Source organism: Xenopus laevis, chromosome 5S, assembly GCF_017654675.1.
Source record: "Xenopus laevis strain J_2021 chromosome 5S, Xenopus_laevis_v10.1, whole genome shotgun sequence".
Taxonomy (NCBI): domain Eukaryota; kingdom Metazoa; phylum Chordata; class Amphibia; order Anura; family Pipidae; genus Xenopus; species Xenopus laevis.
In genome coordinates, this window is record NC_054380.1 from 19377799 (window position 1) to 19400846 (window position 23048).

Sequence of the window (23048 nt, forward strand, 5' to 3'; positions counted from 1 at the left end):
CTGTACAGTACTATTAACGTTAGTGCACAAGAAGTGTCATAACCTTCATCCTCACCAGTTCTCATTCAGTCCTCTTGCCATTACCAAAGCTAACAGATGAAAAACATGCCTACCCTTATAGTCTTTATTGTCTTTTCTTATATCATCCTGCCAGGAGCTACCAACTCCTTGCTCCAGTAGCCCTTGGTCAAGCAAGAGAGTTTCTCTTGTGGCTCAGCTTTGTAGTGTCTCCTCCCAAAATGTCCAGAACTACTGGAGGTTCACCTTCTCTTGTGCAGGAGGCCTCCTCATACTAATGTGTAACTCGGGTGACATATAAAGAATAACCACACTCGGAACACCAATAAAGGCCAAATATAAAGATATTTATTTTTTCTTTACCAAAAGTGTTCAACTTCCAAAGTTTCAACCTATACACATCAATACCTACCTACACCAGTAAATACTAACATATTTCAAACCTACAGAGCAGTGTTATGCCATAGTAAAACATCTATCCTGGCACAAAACATGTGCTTTTGTTGTCAGCCAATTGGGAAGTGCCTACCGGCACCCCGCAACAGTACCATATGGCTTAAGACTGCTTGGCAAATACCAAACAATATTATATACATGGTAAGGCAGTTATTAACCTGATGTATGCAATTCAAGAATAAGTCCTAACTGTATTGAATAGTATTATAGACGTTAAACAAAGCTAATTACGCAAGCAGCATATACTGAAAGAATATAATAAAAATATAATTCAAAACATGAACAAAATAAAGTGCCTTGGCTTGATTAACTGTGCTCCTCAGCTGGTGGGGTATTCGTCCTTAAAGGCAGGGGAGGCAGTTCGGGAGATTAGTCGCCCCAAAGAAGAGGATATTTGTCGCCGGAGACTAATCTCCCCGAATTCCCATGTGTTTCTCTGCCCTAAGAGTTGAGAATAGTTAGAACAGGAAGTTTTAATCAAAGCAAATATTATGTTACTGCATAACCTTTATTTATCTTTCATACCAGTCTTCTGCTGTTGATGGGTGATGGTCCATTGAAATATAAAATAATCAGCCATTAAAAAGAAGAGCATGGATTGGATTTACCATAATGGCAATACTACACTGATTGTAATAAGGTAAGAAATAGGTGTCTATTCGTTGGACGAGCAGACAATGACACATTAATATGAGTAACTCTCGTAAGGATCGCATAACTATTGTAAATGAATTTCACACCCACAGAACTGCCGGAACACTGAAAATTACTTTTTTTGTGCAAGTACAATCCATCCAAAAGTATTTTCAAGGGCTCAACCGTAATATATGTGCAAGCTGATCTTCAAAAAAATATAAAGAAAGTAGCTGTGTTAATTCCAAATCGGATCCGATGTGACTATGTATAATTCATTAACAAAGCCATTTTGATTGGTTGGCACATTAGCCTACATCTTCTGCTCATCTGTCTTCTTCTGATTGTCTAGAAAAAGCAAATTGTGATACTTTCCTGTACTGAATATCACTCCAACTGAATACCATTGAAACATCTTTGGATTCATTCAAGTGTAGCAAAACAGTTCCCTATCTTTTATTAGAAGTTAGCTGAGCCTTTTCTCACTCTTATGTTCTACCACAGTGATAGTCTTCTGGGTTGTCCAGCATGGAAGGCGATATTCTCAATGTCATTGCGGGTGTCAAACGGGAGGCTGGTATGGCTACATTGTATTGCTGCATTGCCAGTGCATCTAAATGAGGCCTATGGACAAACATGAAGGCTATGTTTGCCCAGCGGCTAGCCAGTGTTTCTCCTCAAAACTCTTCACCAGGTGATTGTGTCGGGTGATTCCATAGGAAATCAAAGCGGGGCTCTTAAAATACCCTGCTTTGGTTTCCTATGGCATTCTGGTTCTGAACCAAAAATAAAAAGAATGATAAATTTAATTAGCCTGTTTGTGCATGACACAGTGTATGTGGTGCTTACATGCCAAAGATGGCAAAATATATGAGGCTGACTTTCAAGGGCCAGTATGCCAGGTGCCACTTCTAAACTGGGAAAACAGCTGGCAAAACACCTCTAAATCTCTATGACAAGGGTTTCTATTTGGGGAGCCCAAATGAATAGACATGGGCTTCCAACTGAAAATTTTGATGTTCTAGATACTCTTTTCACATTTCTTTGACTTAAGTTTGCTATCAGGGGCTCCCTGGTCAAATGTTGGACCAAAAAGGGATACTTGTTTCCAAAAGGTCTGAAAACCACTGCTCTATAGTAAAAGAATGAATCAATAAATCTAGGAAAATACTAAGCATTATATTTCTTATAACACAGCTTGGTTTAGGTTCAAAGATAATTGGCCGGCCCCCACTGATATTGTTGCTCCATCAAATACGTGTCGTTCCTTCTAACTCAGCCTCCTCCCCTGTGCTCTCCTCCTGATGTAGGAACCCTGACAAAACTTAAAACCCTTTTTTTTAGAGAAAGGGACTCTATCGCACAATAAAACAGTGGTTCCTAAGACTGGTCCTCCAGGGAAGCCCAAAGATGTACAGAGGAGGGGCAACCTGTTGGCTGATTAGGGTGAAAATCAAGTATAATTCAGAACAAAACTGGTAGGAGCTACCACTGCTCTGCTTCAGGCCAATAGCAGATATTGTTTGATAAACTGGCTCATATATTAATAAGAAATAGGCAAAAATGTCTAAGCTGCCTCCCTTTCAATATAAAGTTAATGGAAGATAAGTATATTCACCCATACCAGCTGACTAGAGGGATAAGTACAGATTATGCTGCTCTACAAGCAGACACATACACAAGTGCTGCAGTTACTCATAATCTCAGTTTACTCTAGATTTTTTTTGCCCTTTAATGGTTGATGGCAAAGATCCCCAGTGAAACTCTTGGTATAAAAATCTCTTGTGGCATTAATGCCTTATCTACACACTACTGTGCACAGGAATCGTATTCCATATCTAGAATCCCAAACCGTCTCCAAGAGCCAAAAAAGTCCAAATTCTTTCTCTTTCCTCAAAAAAGGCAAATCATATTTAATATATTTTATTTAATTGTTATTTTAGTGAGAAAATACATATCACATAAAGGTAAATTCTAAGGAAAATATATTTTGTACTTACAAAAGGCCCAGATATATAACAAGCAAGTAGTTTATAACACAGTTTGACTTTAGATATAATTCATTTTTTTTCAGTCTGGTTCATTTGTCATCTATAAACGCACACAACGATCGCGGAGGACTGGAAGGTGCCACCTGCTTGGGAACTGCTGTAACTAAAATAATATAACTTTTGCTTTATATTTTATAAAATATGTAGCCATTCCTTGCATTTTATTATAATTATATAGTTAGTACTTGTAACAGAACTGCTAAAACGTCAATGTCTTGATGTGTATATAGTTATTCCCACAGATCCTTGGCATTGCCTCCAAAAATACCTGGAAAACGACCCACTGTGTTAAATATTGCACTTTGCCCCCCTGCATTTGGAATGCTTCTTAAGAATAATACTCCCCCATTCAGTTTATGCCCCCATACAGTGATACAGTATGGAATAACTGCCAGGTTACAGGAATGTTGGCTACGTCCATGTCGCTCCCCTGTCCCCCACAGTTTGAAGAACCCAAAGGCCAGCTTTTCTATTAGCAATAACACTTGGCTATGTTCTTCAATTAAAAGAGAAACTTCAAAATCCTAAGGAGGTTGCTGCCAAGGTGCAGTGAGATGGCAGTTGCATGAAGCCAGCAGGTTTTGTAGTTAATGATGACCGGCAAAATCAGTTTAGGAATTCATTTGATAAGCTCCTTCCATACCTAGCAGATTTAAATTTCAGCTCATGATAGCATTGCACGAAGCTGTGATAGATGAACGTTATAGGCAACGCGAGTAAAACAATACCACTGACCACACACACTCCCCCCAGTATTCTACCGGGGACAGAGATAGGGTACATATCACCGTACCCAACTGTGGTCATGGAAATTATCACCCACCAGCAGGCTGCAGGGATACTGGAATAATCCTCGTTCTTGGCCTCAAGGTCCAAGCCGTGTTCAAGGAGCTGGGAAAGGGCACCAAAGATGGCCATGGCGACACAAATGAAGACCAGCAGCATGACCATCTCCCTGTAACAACGTTTCAAAGTCAAGCCAAGGGTCTGAAGGCCAATAAAGTGCCTAGCGAGCTTAATTACCCAGAATATTCTCATCATTCTCAGAACTCTCAGTGTGACCCCGGCTCTCTGCAGCTGTGGATTTTCCCCTGTAAAGATAGTCATGAACACGGAGACATAGTAAGGCGTTATGGCCAACAAGTCAATGATGTTCAAGGGTCTCTTCACAAATTCACACTTATCCTTGGAGACGATGAAGCGCACTATGCATTCGGCAGTGAACCACCCGATACAGATTGCTTCAATTATCCTGTCGAAAGAAACCATGTTATTTAATGGAATATTTATGATGAAGATCTTAATAAGAGATTCTGTCCATGCATTTGCTGAGTTGCTGTGTGATAATGTCAATGTGTGTTTATGTACATAATTATGGAAGTGTCTGGGAAATTCATTTACCGAGATCTGAAAGACAAAGTTTATTTGACACAAGCTCCATGTATTCTGAACTCACAAAGAGTCAGAACCCATCACAAAGGAATCACAATATTTTATAGACTCGGGAATGTAGGAGAACATATGAGTATGGGAGTGAAAGGGAGTTACCGGTGGGAGAGCATAGAGATATAGCTCCACAGCACAGAAAAACAAAGAACTGCTCTTAGAGCCAAACAGGTGGATGTGCCCTCGAGGCCAGGGTACTAGTAACCAAAGCTGGCTTTAGAACTGAATCCATCCAAGTCAGAGGGACTCACAGGGGAATCTGCATACAAAGATCAGTCTAATAGGTAATTATCTGTTAGTTACTGCTTTATTTTGAGACACTTTGAAAACATGATTAAGATCAGCAATGTGGTTGGAGAGAAGTGTAGGGCTTATCTGTTGAAGCAGTGCAACGTGCAAGCAAATCATCACAATTCCACAATAACGAAACATGCCTTCCAAGAATTCCAGCATAATTGTGCCTGCTGCAACCAGTAGCATGCAGTGGTCACTTGAATGGATACATGCACAAAAAGGGGGCGATAGACACACAATAGTGGATGATACTTTCATGTCCTTCACTTGCATGTCAATAAACTGGCAAAATATTGACAGCATATGAAATTTGAGCTGGTTAGGCCATTGAGTGCAAAAGACACAACGCTGGGCACATGCAAGAAAGGAAGCAACATACACAAGACGTGCACAATGCATCCATGCCCTTCAATTGCATGCAATTCAACTAGCAAAATATTAAGCACCTATAGATGAAGCACGAACCAGGAGCAGGAACAAACATTTGCGTGCAATGGGCACATTGATAGGCACGTGCAAGGAAAAGGGGTGCAGATGAGAGTAAATAAGCTTTCTTGTAGGTATCTCTGTTGGCACATCCAGCTCTCATCTTATAAGTGTGATCACTGTCTATGCTCTGCATAATATATTGTGATGTCACAAGCATAGAAAAAGGGAGCCTGGGCGGTTTGGTAGATAGACTTTAAAGCAGTGATATGACTAAAGATTATCTATTTGAAGTATTGGTACTTCTTACATTTTATGGGCCTTGCTCTGACCTTCTCTAATCTTTTCCCCATTCTTTTCCATTTTGTTAAGTTCAGGTTTATATAAAACTGCAGTGGCTTGAGTTGGTTACTGTACAGGGTCAGACTGGGGGGGGGGGTCAGGGCCCACACAACCCCCAAAGGGCCCCCCTCCCCAGTCTTCCCTCCCCAGCAAACCACCCTCTGCCCTCTCCCGTCTCGGAGCAGGGCAAGTTGTCGGGGTAAGTGGGTGGAGTGGGCTGGGCAAGCAGACAGAGTGGGCAGGGAAATCGGGCGGACCAGGCCGGAGGTCAGAAACAGAGGGGGTCTGGGCCGGCGGGCCCCACAAGGGCTGGGGCCCACCGGGATTTTTCCAGGCGTCCCAAGTTACCAGTAAATGGTATCTGCTGATTGGTTACTGTAGATGACTAGACCTGTACCAGCTTTCACTTTGTATGACATATTACAGGTTTGTCACCTCACCCCTTCAAACGGGTTGTTTACCTTTAAATGAACTTTTAGTATGAATTAGAGAGAGGGATTCTGAGACAATTTGCAATTGTGTTTTCATTTTTTTATAATTTGTTGTTTTTGCATTTTATTCAGCAGCTCTCCAGTTTGCAATTTCAGCCATCTAGTTGCTAGGGTCCAAATTAACATAGCAACCATGCATTAATTTGAATAGGAGGCTGGAATATGAATAGGAGAGGCCTGAATAGAAAGATGAACAATTAAAAGTAGCAATAACAATACATGTGTAGCCTTACAGAACATTTGTTTTCAGATGGGGTCAGTGACCACACTCCCCATTTGAAAGCTGGAAAGAGTCAGAAGAAGGCAAATAATTAAAAAATTATAAAAAATAAAATTCAAGGGTAGTTGAAAAGTTGCTAAATGAATTGCTAATTAGCCATGCAGTTAAAGGGATGTAAAACACATAATGCCATGAAGAGAAACTGAAAAAGAATAGGATTGACTAGGGGGAGGAAGGGGTTAAAGCAATCCTGACACATGCTGGGTGCTACACACACTTTACACATCATCTCCCTGCAGACAAAAAGCTGTGACAAGGCAAAAATGAGGAAAAGCTTTAACATGGGGCTTCTGTCTGGTATTTTGCCTCCTCTCTCCCTTCCTGAATAAATCAAAGAGCTTAAAATTAGGGATGCACCGAATCCAGGATTCTGTTCGGGATTCGGCCAGGATTCTGCCTTTTTCAGCAGGATTCGTCCGAATCCTTCTGCCTGGCCGAACCGAATACAAATCCTAATTTGCATATGCAAATAAGGGCGGGAAGGGAGATTGCATAACTTTTTGTCACAAAAGTAAAAAAAATTTCCCCCTCCCAAACCTAATTTGCATATGCAAATTATGATTTGGATTCGGTTCGATATTCGGCCGAATCTTTCGCGAAGGATTCTGGGGTTCGGCCAAATCCAAAATATTGGATTCGGTGCATCCCTACTTAAAATCCATGAAAGGTTTCAGAAATAGATAATAATCCATTAGGAGCAGACAGTTGGGCTGAAGGATATACATTTCCGTACAGTCAAAGGCACAACTATAAAGAAGACAGACCCTGTAGCTACTGGGAGGTGGGTGAACTGGAGGTACATTCCCTTATTCCCAAAGTTAAAAAGTATTTGAGGTGCAGTGCAGTAACCTCTAGTGATGCCATTGTCTACAGTTAAATACAGGGGATTAACAGATAAGAGAAATGTCATTATGGGCTGTTTGGGATGCTGTAAAGCAACACCTTTGTAAGATCAGCTCATGCTACATTGTTTCAATAGTCATAACCAGCAGTGGAGACAATAGCAAGGGGCCGAAATCGCCTACAGTCACATTTTCTCTCATTAGGCAAAACTGTATTTTTTAGTTTCCATTCACGGCAGCTCCGTGATTCCTGACCAGCGGATAGCGAGGGAGACAAATACTTAGCATTGAAGCACGGAGAGGACAGCAAGAGGTTAACTGATACGGCTAGGTGTCTGCAGAGGGAAACTATTGTGAGAAGAGGCAGCCAACCAAATGTACCATAGAGAATGACTGAATCTGAATGGATCAAAGACAGAAACACTTTGGGGCTTTGAGAACGTGGCCTGCCGGCTGCACGTGTGTTATTTAAAGTCTGTAAATCTGTAACTGTAAATACAAATAAACACTTCCATACAGGGGTGTAACTAAAGAGGAAGCAGACCCTGCAGCTGCAGGAGGGCCCAGGAGGTATAGGGGGCCCATGAGGCCATAATTAATAAGTAATTTCAACATATACTGGTAAAACAGGACAACCTCTGGATATGTTGGGAGCCCTAAAATCAATTTGCTGTAGGGCCAAGTAACATCTAGTTACGCCACTGCTTATATATATATATATATATATATATATATATATATATATATATATATATATATATATATATAGTAGAAGACCAGGGACTAGGGGAATATATATATATATATATTCCCCTAGTCCCTGGTCTTCTACTACCCAAGCAGTGCAGCTCCCATAAATAAATTAGCACTAGTTTATCAATCTGTGTATCAGTGCCTTATAGACTAGTGTTCCCTGAATATTTATATATTCTTATATACAATACCTGCATTTATACACATACACACCCACAGCATACATGTACAGGTATGGGACCTGTTATCCAGAATGCTCAGGCTAAGGGGTATTTCCATAATTTGGATCTCTATTTCTTCAGTCTACTAGAAAATCACATAAGCATTAAATAAACCCAACAGACTGGTTTTACTTCCAATAAGGATTAATCTTAGTTGGGATCAAATACAAGGTACAAATACAAGGTACAGGTATGGGACCTGTTATCCAGAATCTTCTGGACCTGAGTTTTTCTGAATAAGGGGTCTTTCCGTAATTTGGATCTCTATATCTTAAGTCTACTAAAAAATAATTCAAACAACTATTAAACCCAATAGGCTGGTTTTGCCTCCAATAAACATTAATTATATCTTAGTTGGGATCAAGTACAAGCTACTGTTTTATTATTACACAGGAAAAGGAAATAGTTTTTTCAAAAATTGGAATTATTTGATTAAAATGGAGTCAACGAAAAACAGTCATCCAGTAATTCAGAGCATTCTGGATAACGGGTTTCTGAATAATGGCTCCCATATCTTTATATATGCATATACGTACATCATATACTTACACTGCAGATTGGAAGCTCAATGGGGCAGGGGCCTCATTCCCTTGTCTCTTAACCTTTAGCAAGTAACCTGGAATTGTTTTGTGCTGTGTTTTGTTGTATTTCATTATATCCTATTACTGCATTGCTCTCCCTCTGCTCTATGTGCAGTGCTGTGTATACAGGTACAGGACCTGTTATCCAGAATGTTCGGTACCCGGGGTTTCCCAGATAACAGATCTTTCTGTAATTTGGATCTTTATACCTTAAGTCTACTAGAAAATCATATAAACACTAAATTAACCCACTAGGCTGGTTTTGCTTCCAATAAGGGTTAATTATATCTTAGTTGAGATCAAGTACAAGCTACTGTTTTATTATTACAGAGAAAAAGGAAATCATTTTTACAAATGTGGATTATTTGATTATAATGGAGCTTGTCGGAGACAGCCTTTCTGTATATCGGAGCTTTCTGGATAACGGGTCTCCAGATAACAGATCCCATACCTGTACCAACACTGCCATATAAAATAAATATACACAGCCATTCTTATACTGCCTAGGAACAAGCAGCAAACATTATTGTGTTACACAGATGATAGAGTACTGCACAGGTCCAATTTTTGAAACCTGACCCAGGCCCGTAACCCACAATTTTACCCACTTGGACCATCTACCTGACCCTCAACTGCCTTATTCACAACCCAACCCATGACCTCAATCCGACTCTAGTCTTACCCTTACACTTCTGGAAGTAATGCACATATCAAGCAGGTTCTGATTAGTTCCATATATAAAAAAGAACACCTTTCCTTTTATCAAGAGTCTGGGCACAGGGCACAGCATTTCAAAAGCTACATGAGGAGCTACAAAAGCCAGAGGACAGTATATCTGAGAAAGACTAAGACAGAGATAGAATGACAGCTCATACCCTGAAGGTTCCCACAGACTGGCTTTATGCCTGTGCTCCTCTACACTGTGATTCTCTGCGGTCTTCCAGTCGGGCAGGGTGCTGGCAAACAGGACCACCATGGACACAATCACAAAGATGATGGAAACCACAGCCAAGATCTGAGCTGCCAGGGAGGAGGTGGGCTCCTCAAAAGTCATCCGCATGCGCTCCAGCCACTTCTTCTCCTCAGGTTCCTGATGCTGTTGCTCATCATTCAGGTTGCAACTCTCGTCTGGCTTGCTCTCATCCGACATGTAGGTGTAGGTGTCCGACATGCGCTCATCCAGGCGCCGCTGGCAGCAGTACTCCAGCTGAGAACGTTCTAACCCCCAGTAGATCATCTCGTTGTAGAAGGAGAGTTCACACATCTGCGGCACAAATCGCAGCTTCCCATACTTCACATACATCAGGATGAAGCCAAACGCCTCTGAGTGCCTGTCAAAGAAATACTCGTTCCTCTCCTGGTCGTAGTCATCACACACCTCCAGCACGTCCTGCTCCGAGGAACAGCCATGCAGCCTGCTCACCCTGTGGAGGGGAAAATCCTTAATCACCTTTTGCGAGAAAGAATACCTGACGCCCCCGACGTTCAGTGTGAAGGAATCCCTGGAGAAGTTCATAGCTGGGTCGCTGTCTTTTAGCACCACCAATGGCACCCCTGAATATAGAGCCCCTTGAGAGGTTTCACTTTAAATTTTGACTACTTTCCATTGCTTGACTAAAACTGCATGAACGTAGGGAACTTTCACCCTAAAGTTTTACATGTCTTCCATTGTATGACCCTTCCCCCAAATCCGTTTTATACCCTTTCCATTACCCAACCTTTATTTATACCCCTTATACTAAGCAGACTAAGCACCTAGAGATGCTTCCACCTTCTTCCAATCCCAAGTTTCAGCAGTTCCCCTACCCAAAATGGAAAGGAAGCTTAACATTTAAGACCCTCTTCCATACCTCTTCTTCCCTGCCCAAATGTTAAAAAAAGTTTCCCTTTAAAATCTTAAAACCTTCCAGCAAAACCTTATCCCTAGATAGATCCACAGAAAGGCACCTCAAGCAGAGCATAAGTCCAGGTTGTACCATGTTGGGTAAGGTCCTCTTAAATCCCTGCCTCCAGCCACCTTCTTCTTTACAGTATTTCAACTCAGAAGCTCAATTGTCCCAAGTCTGCAGCCAATCAGATTCATGCATCCAGCAACTAAAACTGCGACTTCCCATTTCCAAGGGGAACTCCTGTGATAATCAGATAGAGATACGAGGGGAGATCTCTCCTCTGTTTCAACTCCACTGCTTTTTCTGGTGTCTGCTGAAATTTTACTCCACAGGAGGAACAGTCAGGGGGGAGGCAGTAGAAGCAGGAGAGGGAGGGGAGAAGAGAAGGAAGGTGGGGAGGGAGTCTGGTAGCTGAGAAGCCTCAGAGGTGCTCTCCTAGGGAGCAGTTAGTGTTGTTTCTGACTTCTAATTGATACACAGAGCCAGCTGCACAGTATTCAGTAGTCACACATGGCAACTAACTAGGTAACAGTGCGCAACACTTCCCGGCTCAATGACGAGGACAGAACAGAGGAAAATCAGTGCTCTGTGTAAAGCGTTAGAGAGTTGCAGTGCAACAACAGCTGAGGAGCCATAGGTCACAGTCTGACTCGCCCCAGGCTCTAACACCAATAAACACATACCCCATTCCTAGGCTGTTGTGATTTGGTCTCTTACCCATGGTAGGTCTCCATATAGAACTTATAGTGTCTAGAGAGACACATGTTTAATTGTCTCTGTCTAAATGTGCAGCTTGCAACATGCTGACCATTTAAGAACAGTCCCACAAATAGGCATTATTTCTATTCTCTACATGTAATATGATTTATTCGATGCTGAATAGGGATGTAGCGAACGGCGGAAAAAATGTTCGCGAACATATTCGCGAACTTGCGACAAAACATGCGAATAGTTCGCGAACGTCGCGAACCCCATAGACTTCAATGGGAAGGCGAATTTTAAAAGCTAGAAAAGACATTTCTGGCCAGAAAAATGATTTTAAAGTTGTTTAAAGGGTGCAACGACCTGGACAGTGGCATGCCAGAGGGGGATCAAGGGCAAAAATGTATCTGAAAAATCCATTGTTGACACAGCGCTGCGTTTTGTGCTGTAAAGGGCAGAAATCACACTACGTCACTCAGGTGATGTTTCTGGACACGGAATGTGAAAAAGCTCACACAGCTAGGTGGCACTTGGTTAAAGACTGGGCAAATAATGCCTGCAAGGTCAACGTATACACTACAGCCGTTGGATACGGAATATATTATTGCTGCTTGAAAAACGTCACTCGGGTGGTGTTTCTGGAGACGGTATTATTATTGATATTTAGACAGCTAGGTGGCAGTTGTTTGAAGAACAGATGCAGATGAGAGATCAGCAGCAGGACAGCTGCCCACAGCAGCTACATACAGAGCACTGCAGTAGAAGGTAGATTACTAGCCAGCAAAGCTACCTAACCTAAAATGTCCCTCAAATCCCTGCAGAGTTCTGTCCCTACAATACAGAGCAGTATCAAGTAGATTACTAGCCAGCAAAGTTACTAGCAACTGTCCCTCAAATCACTAACAGCTCTCTCCCTACACTAGCTCTTCCAAGCACACACAGGCAGAATGAAAAAACGCTGCAGGGCTTCAGTTTATATATGGAAGGGGAGTGGTCCAGGGGGTGTGGGGGTGGTCCAGGAGGGAGAGCTTCCTGATTGGCTGCCATGTATCTGCTGGTCTGGGGTGAGAGGGCAAAAATAAGCGCCAGCTAAGGCGAACCCAAATTGGCGAACGTCGCGCGACGTTCGCGAACATTCGCCGAACGCGAATAGTCGATGTTCGCGCGAATTAGTTCGCGGGCGAACAGTCCGCGACATCCCTAATGCTGAATTCCTGGTTTTTGTTTTCATTGTCATATGTTTTCTTTCTGTGTTTCCTTTCAGCAGCTCATGTTGCACCCACTTCCTAAACAACACCCCTGCCAGCTCTATTGCATCCAATTGAGGTGCCTGGAATAAATATTGATGAGTTTGGGCTCTACGAGACGAGTCTGATTAAATAGAAATCTCCCTCTCTCATAAAATGATGCTGCATGTTTGCAAGTGCTCAGGTAAATGTATGATGGGCATTTTATTTAAACAGTTCCCTCCTCTTGCAGCCAGTCAGTATCTCTTTAAATCCAAGTGAAATTCTTTTCAGTCTCCTGACAGTTTGTTCACTAGAGGGCTGCACTGAAGCTTGCCTAACTGCCAGATTAATCTGTAGTATGGCAACCTGTGAACATGACTATGCAGATAAACAAAACTCCTTGTTTGGTACAAGGTGGTTAATATATTTTAACAAAACCCATTAGGAAAAGAAAGTAAATATAATATTAAAACAATGGTTTTGTAAGTGGATTTACAAAGTGAGCCTTTAAGGAGACATACACCCTTCTTTCATAACGTAGTAGGTAACTAGGTAATGGTCCTCTGAGCACTTTCAAAACATACATGTATTATTTATTTATTTGTTTTTTAAAAAGCACAGCACCCCATCCCACTGGCAGCCAGAGGACAGTACATCTGAGAAAGACTTAGACAGACAGACACAGATAGAAGTTAGAAGGACAGCTCATACCCCGAAGGTTCCCACAGACTGGCTGTATACCTGTGCTCCTCTACACTGCGATTCTCTGCGGTCTTCCAGTCGGGCAGGGTGCTGGCAAACAGGACCACCATGGACACAATCACAAAGATGATGGAAACCACAGCCAGGATCTGAGCTGCCAGGGAGGAGGTGGGCTCCTCAAAAGTCATCCTCATGCGCTCCAGCCACTTCTTCTCCTCAGGTTCCTGATGCTGCTGCTCATCATTCAGGTTACAACTCTCGTCTGGCTTGCTCTCATCCGACATGTAGGTGTAGGTGTCCGACATGCGCTCATCCAGGCGCCGCTGGCAGCAGTACTCCAGCTGAGAACGTTCTAACCCCCAGTAGATCATCTCGTTGTAGAAGGAGAGTTCACACATCTGCGGCACAAATCGCAGCTTCCCATACTTCACATACATCAGGATGAAGCCAAATGCCTCTGAGTGCCTGTCAAAGAAATACTCGTTCCTCTCCTGGTCGTAGTCATCACACACCTCCAGCACGTCCTGCTCCGAGGAACAGCCATGCAGCTTGCTCACCCTGCGGAGGGGGAAATCCTTAATCACCTCTTGCGAGAAAGAATACCTGACGCCCCCGACGTTCAGTGTGAAGGAATCCCTGGAGAAGTTCATAGTTGGGTGCAGCTGTGGTCGCTGTCTTTCAGGACCACCAATGGCACCCCTGAATATAGAGCCCCTTGAGAGGTTTCACTTTAAAGTTTGACTACTTTCCATAGCAGAGAGGCTTCCACCTTCAATGTCAAATACCCTTTTCCACACACCAAGTTCCAGCAGTTCCCCTACCAACATTGAAAGGGAAGCTTAATGTTTAAGATCCTCTTCCATCCCTCATGTCCAGCAACACTCCTACCCAAATGTTAAAACAATAAGGTTTTCTCTATAATGTGTTAACCCCTTCCATCTCCAAACTCCAACAAAATCCCACCTCCTGATAGATCCACGGAGAGGCACCTCAAGCAGAACATGGCTGGTGTGGGAAAGGAAATAGTAATAAAAACAGTCCAGGCAAAAGTTCAGGTCCTACCAGGTTGTGTAGGGTTCTCCAAAATCTCTGCCTCCAGTCACCTTTTTCTACTTTCTGCCCAGAAGCTTAAATATCCTAAGTCTGCAGCCAATCAGATGCATGCATCCAGCACCTAGAACACTTTCTGCTTCCAAGGGGAACTCCTATGATAACCAGATAGGGGGAGATTTCCCCTCTCTTTCAACTCCACAGCTCATTCCGGTGTCTGCTGAACTTTACTCCACCAGAGGAACAGTCAGGGAGGAGGAGGTAGAGGCAGAGGAGGGAGGGGAGTAGAGAAGGGAGGTGGGGAGGGAATCTGGTAGCTGAGAAACCTAAGAGGTGCTCTCCTAGGGAGCAGTTATTGTTGTTTCTGACTTCCAATTGATACACAGAGCCAGCTGCACAGTGTTCAGTAGTCACACATGGCAACTAACTAGGGAACAGTGCACAGCCTTTCCCAGCTAAATGACGGAGATGGAAGAGAGGGAAATCAGTGCTTACAGTTTTACCTTTGAGAGTTGTAGTCCAACAACAGCTGAAGTGCAATGGGTCAGAGTCTCACTTGTCCCAGGCTCTAACACCAATAAATACAGACCCCGTTCCTAGACTGTTGTGATTAGGTCTCCCAACTAGCGTTGCCACCTGTTCGGTTTTGACCGGAACAGTACGGTTTTTCTAAGGCCTGTTCAGGTCTCAAACTTTCTGTTCGGTTTTCAGCTTTATGAAACCCAAACAATAATCTGCCCGATAAAAACATTTATATACTAAGATACTCAACTTAACATGTCTTAGTTATTATCAAGTAAAGCTAATTTCTTATTACAGAAAAAAAAAGCTACGTAGTTAAGCTGGGTTGTAAAAGGAGCAATGTCCAATAAATCAATAATAAGCAATTGCTTTTCTAAATTAGCATTTCTGTATTTCAGAGCTTTCTTGATAACCGATTTCTGTATAGTAGATCCTAAAACATTCAGAAAACTGAATAGAAATCGAGCCATTGGCATCTAAGTGATGCACTTACCCCACCCCAGCGTCATAACATCACTGACATCATTGTGCCTTTCTCTGATGTCATCATGCCCACCCCAACATCACTGTACCACCCCCAATGCTATCTGCCCGCCCCCTGTTCAAGTTTAGTCTCTGGCAAAGGTGGCAACCCTACTCCCAACCTTGCTGGGTTTAGTCTGCCTCTGTCTAAATGTGCAACTTGCAACATTCCACCCATTAAGGGAACAGTACCACAAATAGGCATTATATCTACTCTGCTTTCTTTATTGCCTTCAATTGAGGTGCCTGTAATAAATATTCATCTCTTTGGATTCTACAAAACCAGAGGGTCTTTTTAAACAGTAATATCTCACTCTATAAAATGGATGTTTAAAAGGTCCTCAGGTAAAAGTACCCCCATTGCAATAATATATAGAGAATTATGTAAAGTGGGTGTTAGTATCCCTTTAAATCCAAGAAGAATTTTTTTTTCAATTACAGTCAGTCCACTAGAGGGCAGTCAATTAGTTTGGCAGATGCCACATATAAATATATCTAGGCAGATAAATAAGGGTCCCTGTTTGCAATAACCTACTGTGGGGCAAATTCACAAAGATTCATAGTTGCGCCAGCGTCCGCTTCGCCGCACTTCGCCAGGCGTATTTTCACCAGCGCTACGCAAATTCAGTAAAATCCGAAGTTGCTCTCAGGGGAAGCGTAAGGTTGCGAAGTTACGCTAGCGTTAATTCGCCAAGCAAAGCGAAGTGACGCTAGCGATGGTTAATTTGCATGCGGCGCAAAATTGAAGTTACAATGGAGGTATATGTAGCATCACTACACAAACCTGGGAAACCTTCAAAACAGCAAATAAAATTTTTATTTTGCCCTACACATGTGCCCACTGTATAGTTAAGGTGCCATGATTTAGGAAATGTAGGGGGGAAGGAGGGGAGACCCAAAAAATTTTTTGATCTTTTTCAGCCTATCACTCATTGTCATGCCAGGGCCACCTTGCACTGGCATTTTTAAAGTTAATACTGTAATTACTCAGTCTCAGGCTCACACAGAGACCCTTAATTGTATATCTCACCAGGGGGCTGTGGAAAGGTGACATCCATATCGGTCATCTGAGACGGTCTGGAGCCACACCATTTGGGCAAGGAAGCTGGGCCAGTGTGTTCTTTGATCGGCTGATCAAAGAACAGAGCTGTGGACCTAGAGCAGCAGGGGGGGATAGCTAGTAGAAAATTATGGATTATAGGAAAGTATCCATATCTCCTGTGTCATAGGATTCACAACCTCATAACTTACAAATTGGTTATGAGGAGGTCACATGCTTCCTAACAATACCAAACAGGGCTAGTCTATACCCACCTGTTAGGAGGGCTGGTTCCTGGGGGACTGGAAAGTGGGAACCTATTAGTGTTTGGTATTGTTCTTCTTGCCCACATATGGATCACAGCCTGCCCATGTTTTTATTATAGTATTGGGTACTGGCAAGGACCCATATTATATTAAGGGATATTGGGGAATATTGCCTGAGAGTAGCAAACCCCCTGCAGGGGGTCATAAATGACATGTTCCTGGGCACTCCTATCTCATGCATAAGGTAATGAGGGGAGTGTCCCAGCAGGAAATAAAAAGGTGACATTCCCAATATCACATTGTCATACAAGGAGGCTCCATTTTTTCAGTGGATTGTATGTCCAGCTTCCAACTCGTGCCTCAGAGGAAATACACTGACAACTTCAAAACTTGGTAAAGTAAGGGTTTTCTTTGTGTTTTTACTCCCTTTTATTTTATTTACTGTATTTGCAACTGTGTGTCATCTTTGTAATATAATTTTTATATATATACATATGTGCTGTTTCTTTTAAATATTAAATATAATTTAATACGTTAGTCCTTGTGCTCTAAACGAACTCATTGCCCATATGAATGCTTGTGCCTACGTGTATGAACTCTTCGTATGTGTGGAAAGGGAAAGTTGCCTATTTGTATGTTGGATAATTAGTACGGCTAGCAGGAAAGTGTGTTTGAATGTAGATTAACCCTTTGGCTGCTGGAGTGCTTGTTAGACTAGTAGGATCTTACCCTGAGTAACTACCATAGGAGAGAGTGTTTGATGCATTGTGTAGTGTGAATTATTACCTGTTACAGAGGGCAGGGGAATAGTCACATTAGGTTTCTATCGCCTGTTAATGATAGATGGTGGCAGCGATTGAACTTTGTGGGTGTTGGTGTGTTTTTGGGGTGTCTGATGTTAGTCTAACCTGTGTGTAAGGTGATAGAGAGACTGATTGTAACCCCTTGTAGCCAAACCCAAGAGTTAAGTGTGGTTGAGTGAGTCGCTTTTGTGACAATTGGTTGGCAGCGGTGGCATAATTTAATTTTTTATTAGAGCATTAGTGCTTGGATTAAGTGTTTAACCCTTGCACTAAAGGACTGTACATCCTTGCGAGGAATATACAGTCTTCAAGGACAAACGCAGTGCATAGTCTAGAAAAGACATACTTGCAAACAGTAGTGCCCTTCCCTTCTTTTTTCTTTCCTATCTTTTATTTGGCAATTGTCCTCTGAGATGGCATCCTACAAGAGGCAGAGCAAGGAACAGCTGTCCAGACTCTGTGAGGAGAGAGGGATCGCAGTAGCAAATCAGACCAAGGAATGGCTTATTGCATCCCTGGTTGAAAGTGACCAAGAGTCCAGCACTGGGCAGGTGGGCCAAACCATGGACATTGCTATTGGCCAGTACCACTCTGATGAGAGTGGCAGCAACAGTTCGCAGAGTGGTACAGGATCTTCTCTGCAACTGGTTTTGCAGCAGCTGGGCTCATCGGACCCTAACTTACGGCTACAACTTATACTGCAATACCAGCAGGCCGAGGCTGCAGCAGCAGAACGCCAGGCTGCCGCAGAGAGGGAGGCAGCAGCAGCAGCAGCAGCAGAGAGGGAGGCAGCTGAGCGCCAAGCAGAACGACAATTCCAGCTGGAGATGGCACGGCTCCAAAAAGGTACTGCCCCACCTCACAGCAGTGACTCCAGGGAGGCCAATGTCTTCAAACCCCGTCTGGAGAATTTTCCCGTGATGGAGAAGGATGGGGATCTGGACACTTTTCTGAGGGGTTCGAAAAAACCTGCAGGCAATTTCATTTACCCCGTGAGTAGTGGGCAAGTTTCCTGACCCCAGGGCTTAAGGGCAAAGCTCTGGAAGTTTTTGCGGACCTTCCACCAGAATATGATGGGGACTATGATGAAATAAAAAAAGCTTTAATTAGGCACTTTAACCTCACCCCAGAGGTACACCGCAAGAAATTCAGGAGTCTACAGCGTGGGGCCCACGACAGCTACACTGATGTGGTTGGGAGGCTGAGAATCACCTTCCATCAGTGGGTGCAGGGTCGCAGTGTCTCAACATTTACAGAATTGGAGGACCTGATGATACTGGACCAGTTCCTGTGTATCTGTCCAGTGGAAGTCCAGCAGTTTGTCCTTGACCGTGAGCCCAAAACTGCTGATCAGGCAGCACAAATTGCAGATGCATATACTGCAAACCGGATGCCAGCAGCCAGGAAGCCTATTCCAAACCCAGGGTCCCATAGCTGGAAAGGAGGAAAGTCAGGAGGAACCCCCTCCTTCCCTTCTTACAAACCGGGGGGATCTGCAGCTGCTCCTGCAGTAAGCCCAGGGGTAAGGCCGGGGCAGGTGGATGCACGCCGCTGTTTTATATGTAATAAGGTGGGCCACCTTAGTCATGTCTGCCCTGACAAAAGGAAACCTACACCACCTGGAAAACCCCCTGGCCCATCTCCTTCTGTTTTGTTTGTTGCTAGGACAGAGGGGAGCCACAAGGACAATCTGCAGCCGGTTACCGTGGGCACTCAGGTAACTGTGAGACACAGGAGCAGAGGTGACTTTAGTGCGCCCAGAGGTAGTAAACTGTGAGGATATTATTCCCGGGAAGACCATGGCTGTCACAGGATTTGGGGGAGTCCATCCTGCAGTGCCCATGGCACAGGTTTACCTGGATTGGGGAGCCGGGAGGGGGTTGCGGGAAGTAGGGGTGTCGGATACCATCCCTACTAATGTGTTACTGGGTACTGACTTGGGCAGGTTGGTGTCTCAGTATGTGCCCGCAGGGGACCCTCTGGAGCCAGCAGAGCCCTACGTGAATCCTGCTCAACTACAGGTATCTGATAATGATGTTGATTGTGATGGGGGCTGGGAGGGAAATCAGGATGTGGTTGCATGCAATTCTGTATTAGAGCCAGCTGAATCCCCATGCATAGACCTGGGCGGAGGGGAAGTGTATGTCCCATCTCTATCTCGGGGGGAGAACAATTTCACAGGGAGTGTAGGGGGATTCCCAGTAGCAAGCCACTGTGATGTGGGAGGGGGGAACCTCCCCTGTGTTGCAGCAGTAACCCGGCAGCAGTCTGTAAGGGCAAGCCAGTATCAGACTGGGGGTACAGGGCTGGAGGGTCTGTCACTGAGTGGGGAGGAGGGCCCCTCTGAAGGAATTCCCCTGCCTGTAGCGTTGTTGTGTCCTGACCCAGAGGACAGGGGGGTTCCAGCTTCTGGGGCCCTGCTCACACTCACACCAGATCCCAGGTTTGAGGCAAGCGGTCGGGAATTTGAGGCAGCCCTCCTGACCGATGCCAGCCTCGAAAAGATGAGAGGCCTTGCAGCCCAACCCCCTGCTGAGACTGATAAAGAAAGAATATACTGGCATGAAAATAGGTTGTACAGGGAATCCATGCCTACAACTACACAAGAGAAGTGGGTAAGTGACAGGCAACTAGTGGTGCCTTTGCAATTTAGGGAACAGCTTCTAAGAATAGCTCATGAAATCCCCCTAGCTGGGCATTTAGGGGTACAGAAAACCAAGGCCCGTTTAGTACATAATTTCTATTGGCCTAACATGGGTACAGACATTGCCAATTACTGTCGTTCGTGCCACACTTGTCAGCGAGTGGGGAAAAATGGAGATATGGGAAGGGCCCCATTAGTTCCGTTACCAGTTATTGATGAACCCTTCCAAAGGGTAGCTGTGGATCTCATAGGGCCCTTAGCTATACCCAGCAGTTCAGGGAAACGGTTTATTCTCACTGTGGTAGACTATGCTACCCGGTACCCAGAAGCAGTAGCCCTATCCTCCATCCGGGCAGACAAGGTTGCTGATGCCCTCTTAAGCATATTTTCAAGAGTGGGGTTTCCCAAAGAAATGCTCACTGATCAGGGGACTCAATTCATGTCTAACCTGATGCAGTGCCTGTGTAAGAAAATACAGGTGAACCACCTAATTGCCAGCCCTTACCACCCCCAGACTAACGGCCTGTGTGAACATTTTAATGGCACTCTAAAGCATATGCTAAAGACCTTTGTAGAATCCCAAGGGAAGGACTGGGAGCGTTATCTCCAACACCTCTTATTTGCCTACAGAGAGGTACCACAGGCATCCACTGGCTTTTCCCCATTTGAACTGTTATATGGGCGGAGGGTACGTGGCCCCTTAGATCTGGTAAGGGAGGCATGGGAAGGCAAGCTAGATACTCCTGAGGTGTCAGTAGTTGAATATGTAATAAGATTCCGGGAAAAGATGGAGGCATTGACGGGATTGGCACATAACAATGTAACCCAGGAACAGGCCTACCAGAAACAATGGTATGATCGCCATGCCAGCGAAACAGTTTATGAAGCGGGACAGAAGGTGTCCTGGTGCCAATGCGTCAGAATAAGCTACAGGCTGCCTGGGAAGGCCCATACACTATTCTAGAACGGGCTAATGATGTGAATTACGTAATTGCCCTTGATGAAGATGGGAAAAGAAAAAAGGTCTATCATGTAAACATGATCAAGGCCCATTATGAGTGGGAGGTCTCTGTAATGCCGGTTTGTGGTATGGATGAGGAATCAGGTTCTGATCCTTTACTAGATTTAGTTGCGATGGCCCAGGGAACAGAGGGCATAGGAGGGTCACAGGTCAGCAGCATGCTCACCGTTGACCAAAGAACTCAGGTGATGGGGTTACTTAACTTTTATGTTAGTACGTTCTCTGGAAAGCCTGGCAGAACCTCACTAGCCATACACCATGTAGACACTGGGGATAATCGCCCTATCAGGCAGATGGCCTTCCCCTGTAGTTCTAGTTCCAAAGAAGGATGGTACTACTAGGTTTTGTGTGGACTATAGGAAACTAAATTTAATCACCACCTTTGACGCATATCCTATGCCCAGGATAGATGAATTGTTGGATCAGTTGGCTGGCGCCCAGTACATTACAATAATGGACTTAAGTAGGGGATACTGGCAAATCCCAATGTCTCCAGAGGCACAGGAAAGGTCAGCATTTATAACACCTTTTGGGTTGTATGAGTTCCAAACAATGCCCTTTGGCATGAAAAACGCCCCCGCCACGTTTCAAAGATTGGTAAATCAACTACTGGGTGGACTAGAAGGCTTTGCGGTGGCATACCTAGATGATATCGCCATCTTTAGCAACTCTTGGGAGGAGCATCTGGGTCACCTGTCCCAAGTGCTAGACAGGATCCAGGGGGCAGGCTTAACTATTAAGCCTGAGAAATGCCAAATAGGGATGACTGAAGTGCAGTACTTGGGACACAGAGTGGGGAGCGGGGAAAGTAGAGGCAATTACATATTGGCCCACCCCTAAGACAAAGAAGCAAGTAATGTCCTTTCTGGGCACTGCGGGGTACTATAGGAAATTTGTCCCAAATTACAGCGCCTTGGCCAAACCCCTAACAGACCTGACCAAAAAGAAGCTACCCTGTCTAGTGGAATGGACAGCCGATTGTGACCAGGCTTTTAAGACCCTAAAGACTAGCCTGGCCAGTGCCCCTGTTCTACAAGCTCCTGACTTTACCCGCAGATTTGTGGTACAGACTGATGCTTCTAACTATGGCCTGGGAGCTGTCCTAAGCCAGGTTAACAGTAAAGGGGAAGAACATCCTGTTATATACCTGAGCAGGAAACTGTTACTCAGGGAAGTGGCCTATGCCACTGTAGAGAAGGAATGTTTAGCTGTAGTTTGGGCCTTGCAGAAATTACAACCCTATCTCTATGGGCGCAATTTCACGGTTATCGCAGACCACAATCCACTCAGCTGGTTAAACAAAGTAGCTGGGGATAATGGGAAACTCCTCAGATGGAGTTTAATCCTTCAGCAATATGACTTCACTATACAGCACAAAAAGGGCAGTGAGCATGGGAATGCAGATGGTCTTTCCAGACAGGAAGCTGGGCCAGTCTGTTCTTTGATCGGCTGATCAAAGAACAGAGCTGTGGACCTAGAGCAGCAGGGGGGGATAGCTAGTAGAAAATTATGGATTATAGGAAAGTATCCATATCTCCTGTGTCATAGGATTCACAACCTCATAACTTACATATTGGTTATGAGGAGGTCACATGCTTCCTAACAATACCAAACAGGGCTAGTCTATACCCACCTGTTAGGAGGGCTGGTTCCTGGGGGACTGGAAAGTGGGAACCTATTAGTGTTTGGTATTGTTCTTCTTGCCCACATATGGATCACAGCCTGCCCATGTTTTTATTATAGTATTGGGTACTGGCAAGGACCCATATTATATTAAGGGATATTGGGGAATATTGCCTGAGAGTAGCAAACCCCCTGCAGGGGG

The 23048-nt window shown here is 44.1% G+C and overlaps 1 protein-coding gene across 3 annotated transcripts; it reads right to left on the reverse strand.

Annotated features, from left to right (window-relative positions):
* Nucleotides 1-355: 355 nt before the first annotated feature.
* LOC108717727 (potassium voltage-gated channel subfamily G member 3) lies at nucleotides 356-14653 on the reverse strand. 3 transcript variants are annotated; one of them, XM_018265027.2, is made up of 2 exons: nucleotides 13396-14653; nucleotides 356-4410 (listed from the first exon to the last, which is right to left on the reverse strand). In XM_018265027.2, exons 1-2 carry the CDS (start codon nucleotides 14004-14006, stop codon nucleotides 3765-3767), a joined length of 1257 nt encoding a protein of 418 aa, XP_018120516.1. In that variant the 5' UTR covers nucleotides 14007-14653; the 3' UTR covers nucleotides 356-3764. The 3 variants fall into 3 exon arrangements, with proteins under 3 accessions (XP_018120516.1, XP_041420211.1, XP_018120515.1); XM_041564277.1 differs by having other exon boundaries at nucleotides 13366-14653; XM_018265026.2 differs by lacking the exon at nucleotides 13396-14653 and adding an exon at nucleotides 9710-11579.
* Nucleotides 14654-23048: the final 8395 nt, after the last annotated feature.

Coding starts and splice junctions, on each gene's coding strand:
- LOC108717727 (XM_041564277.1), bottom strand. CDS start 14,006: ATGAACTTCTCCAGGGATTCCTTCACACTGAACGTCGGGGGCGTCAGG. Junction 4,411..13,365: donor AGTCTGTGGGAACCTTCGGG/GTATGAGCTGTC, acceptor TTCTTTCGACAG/GATAATTGAAGCAATCTGTA.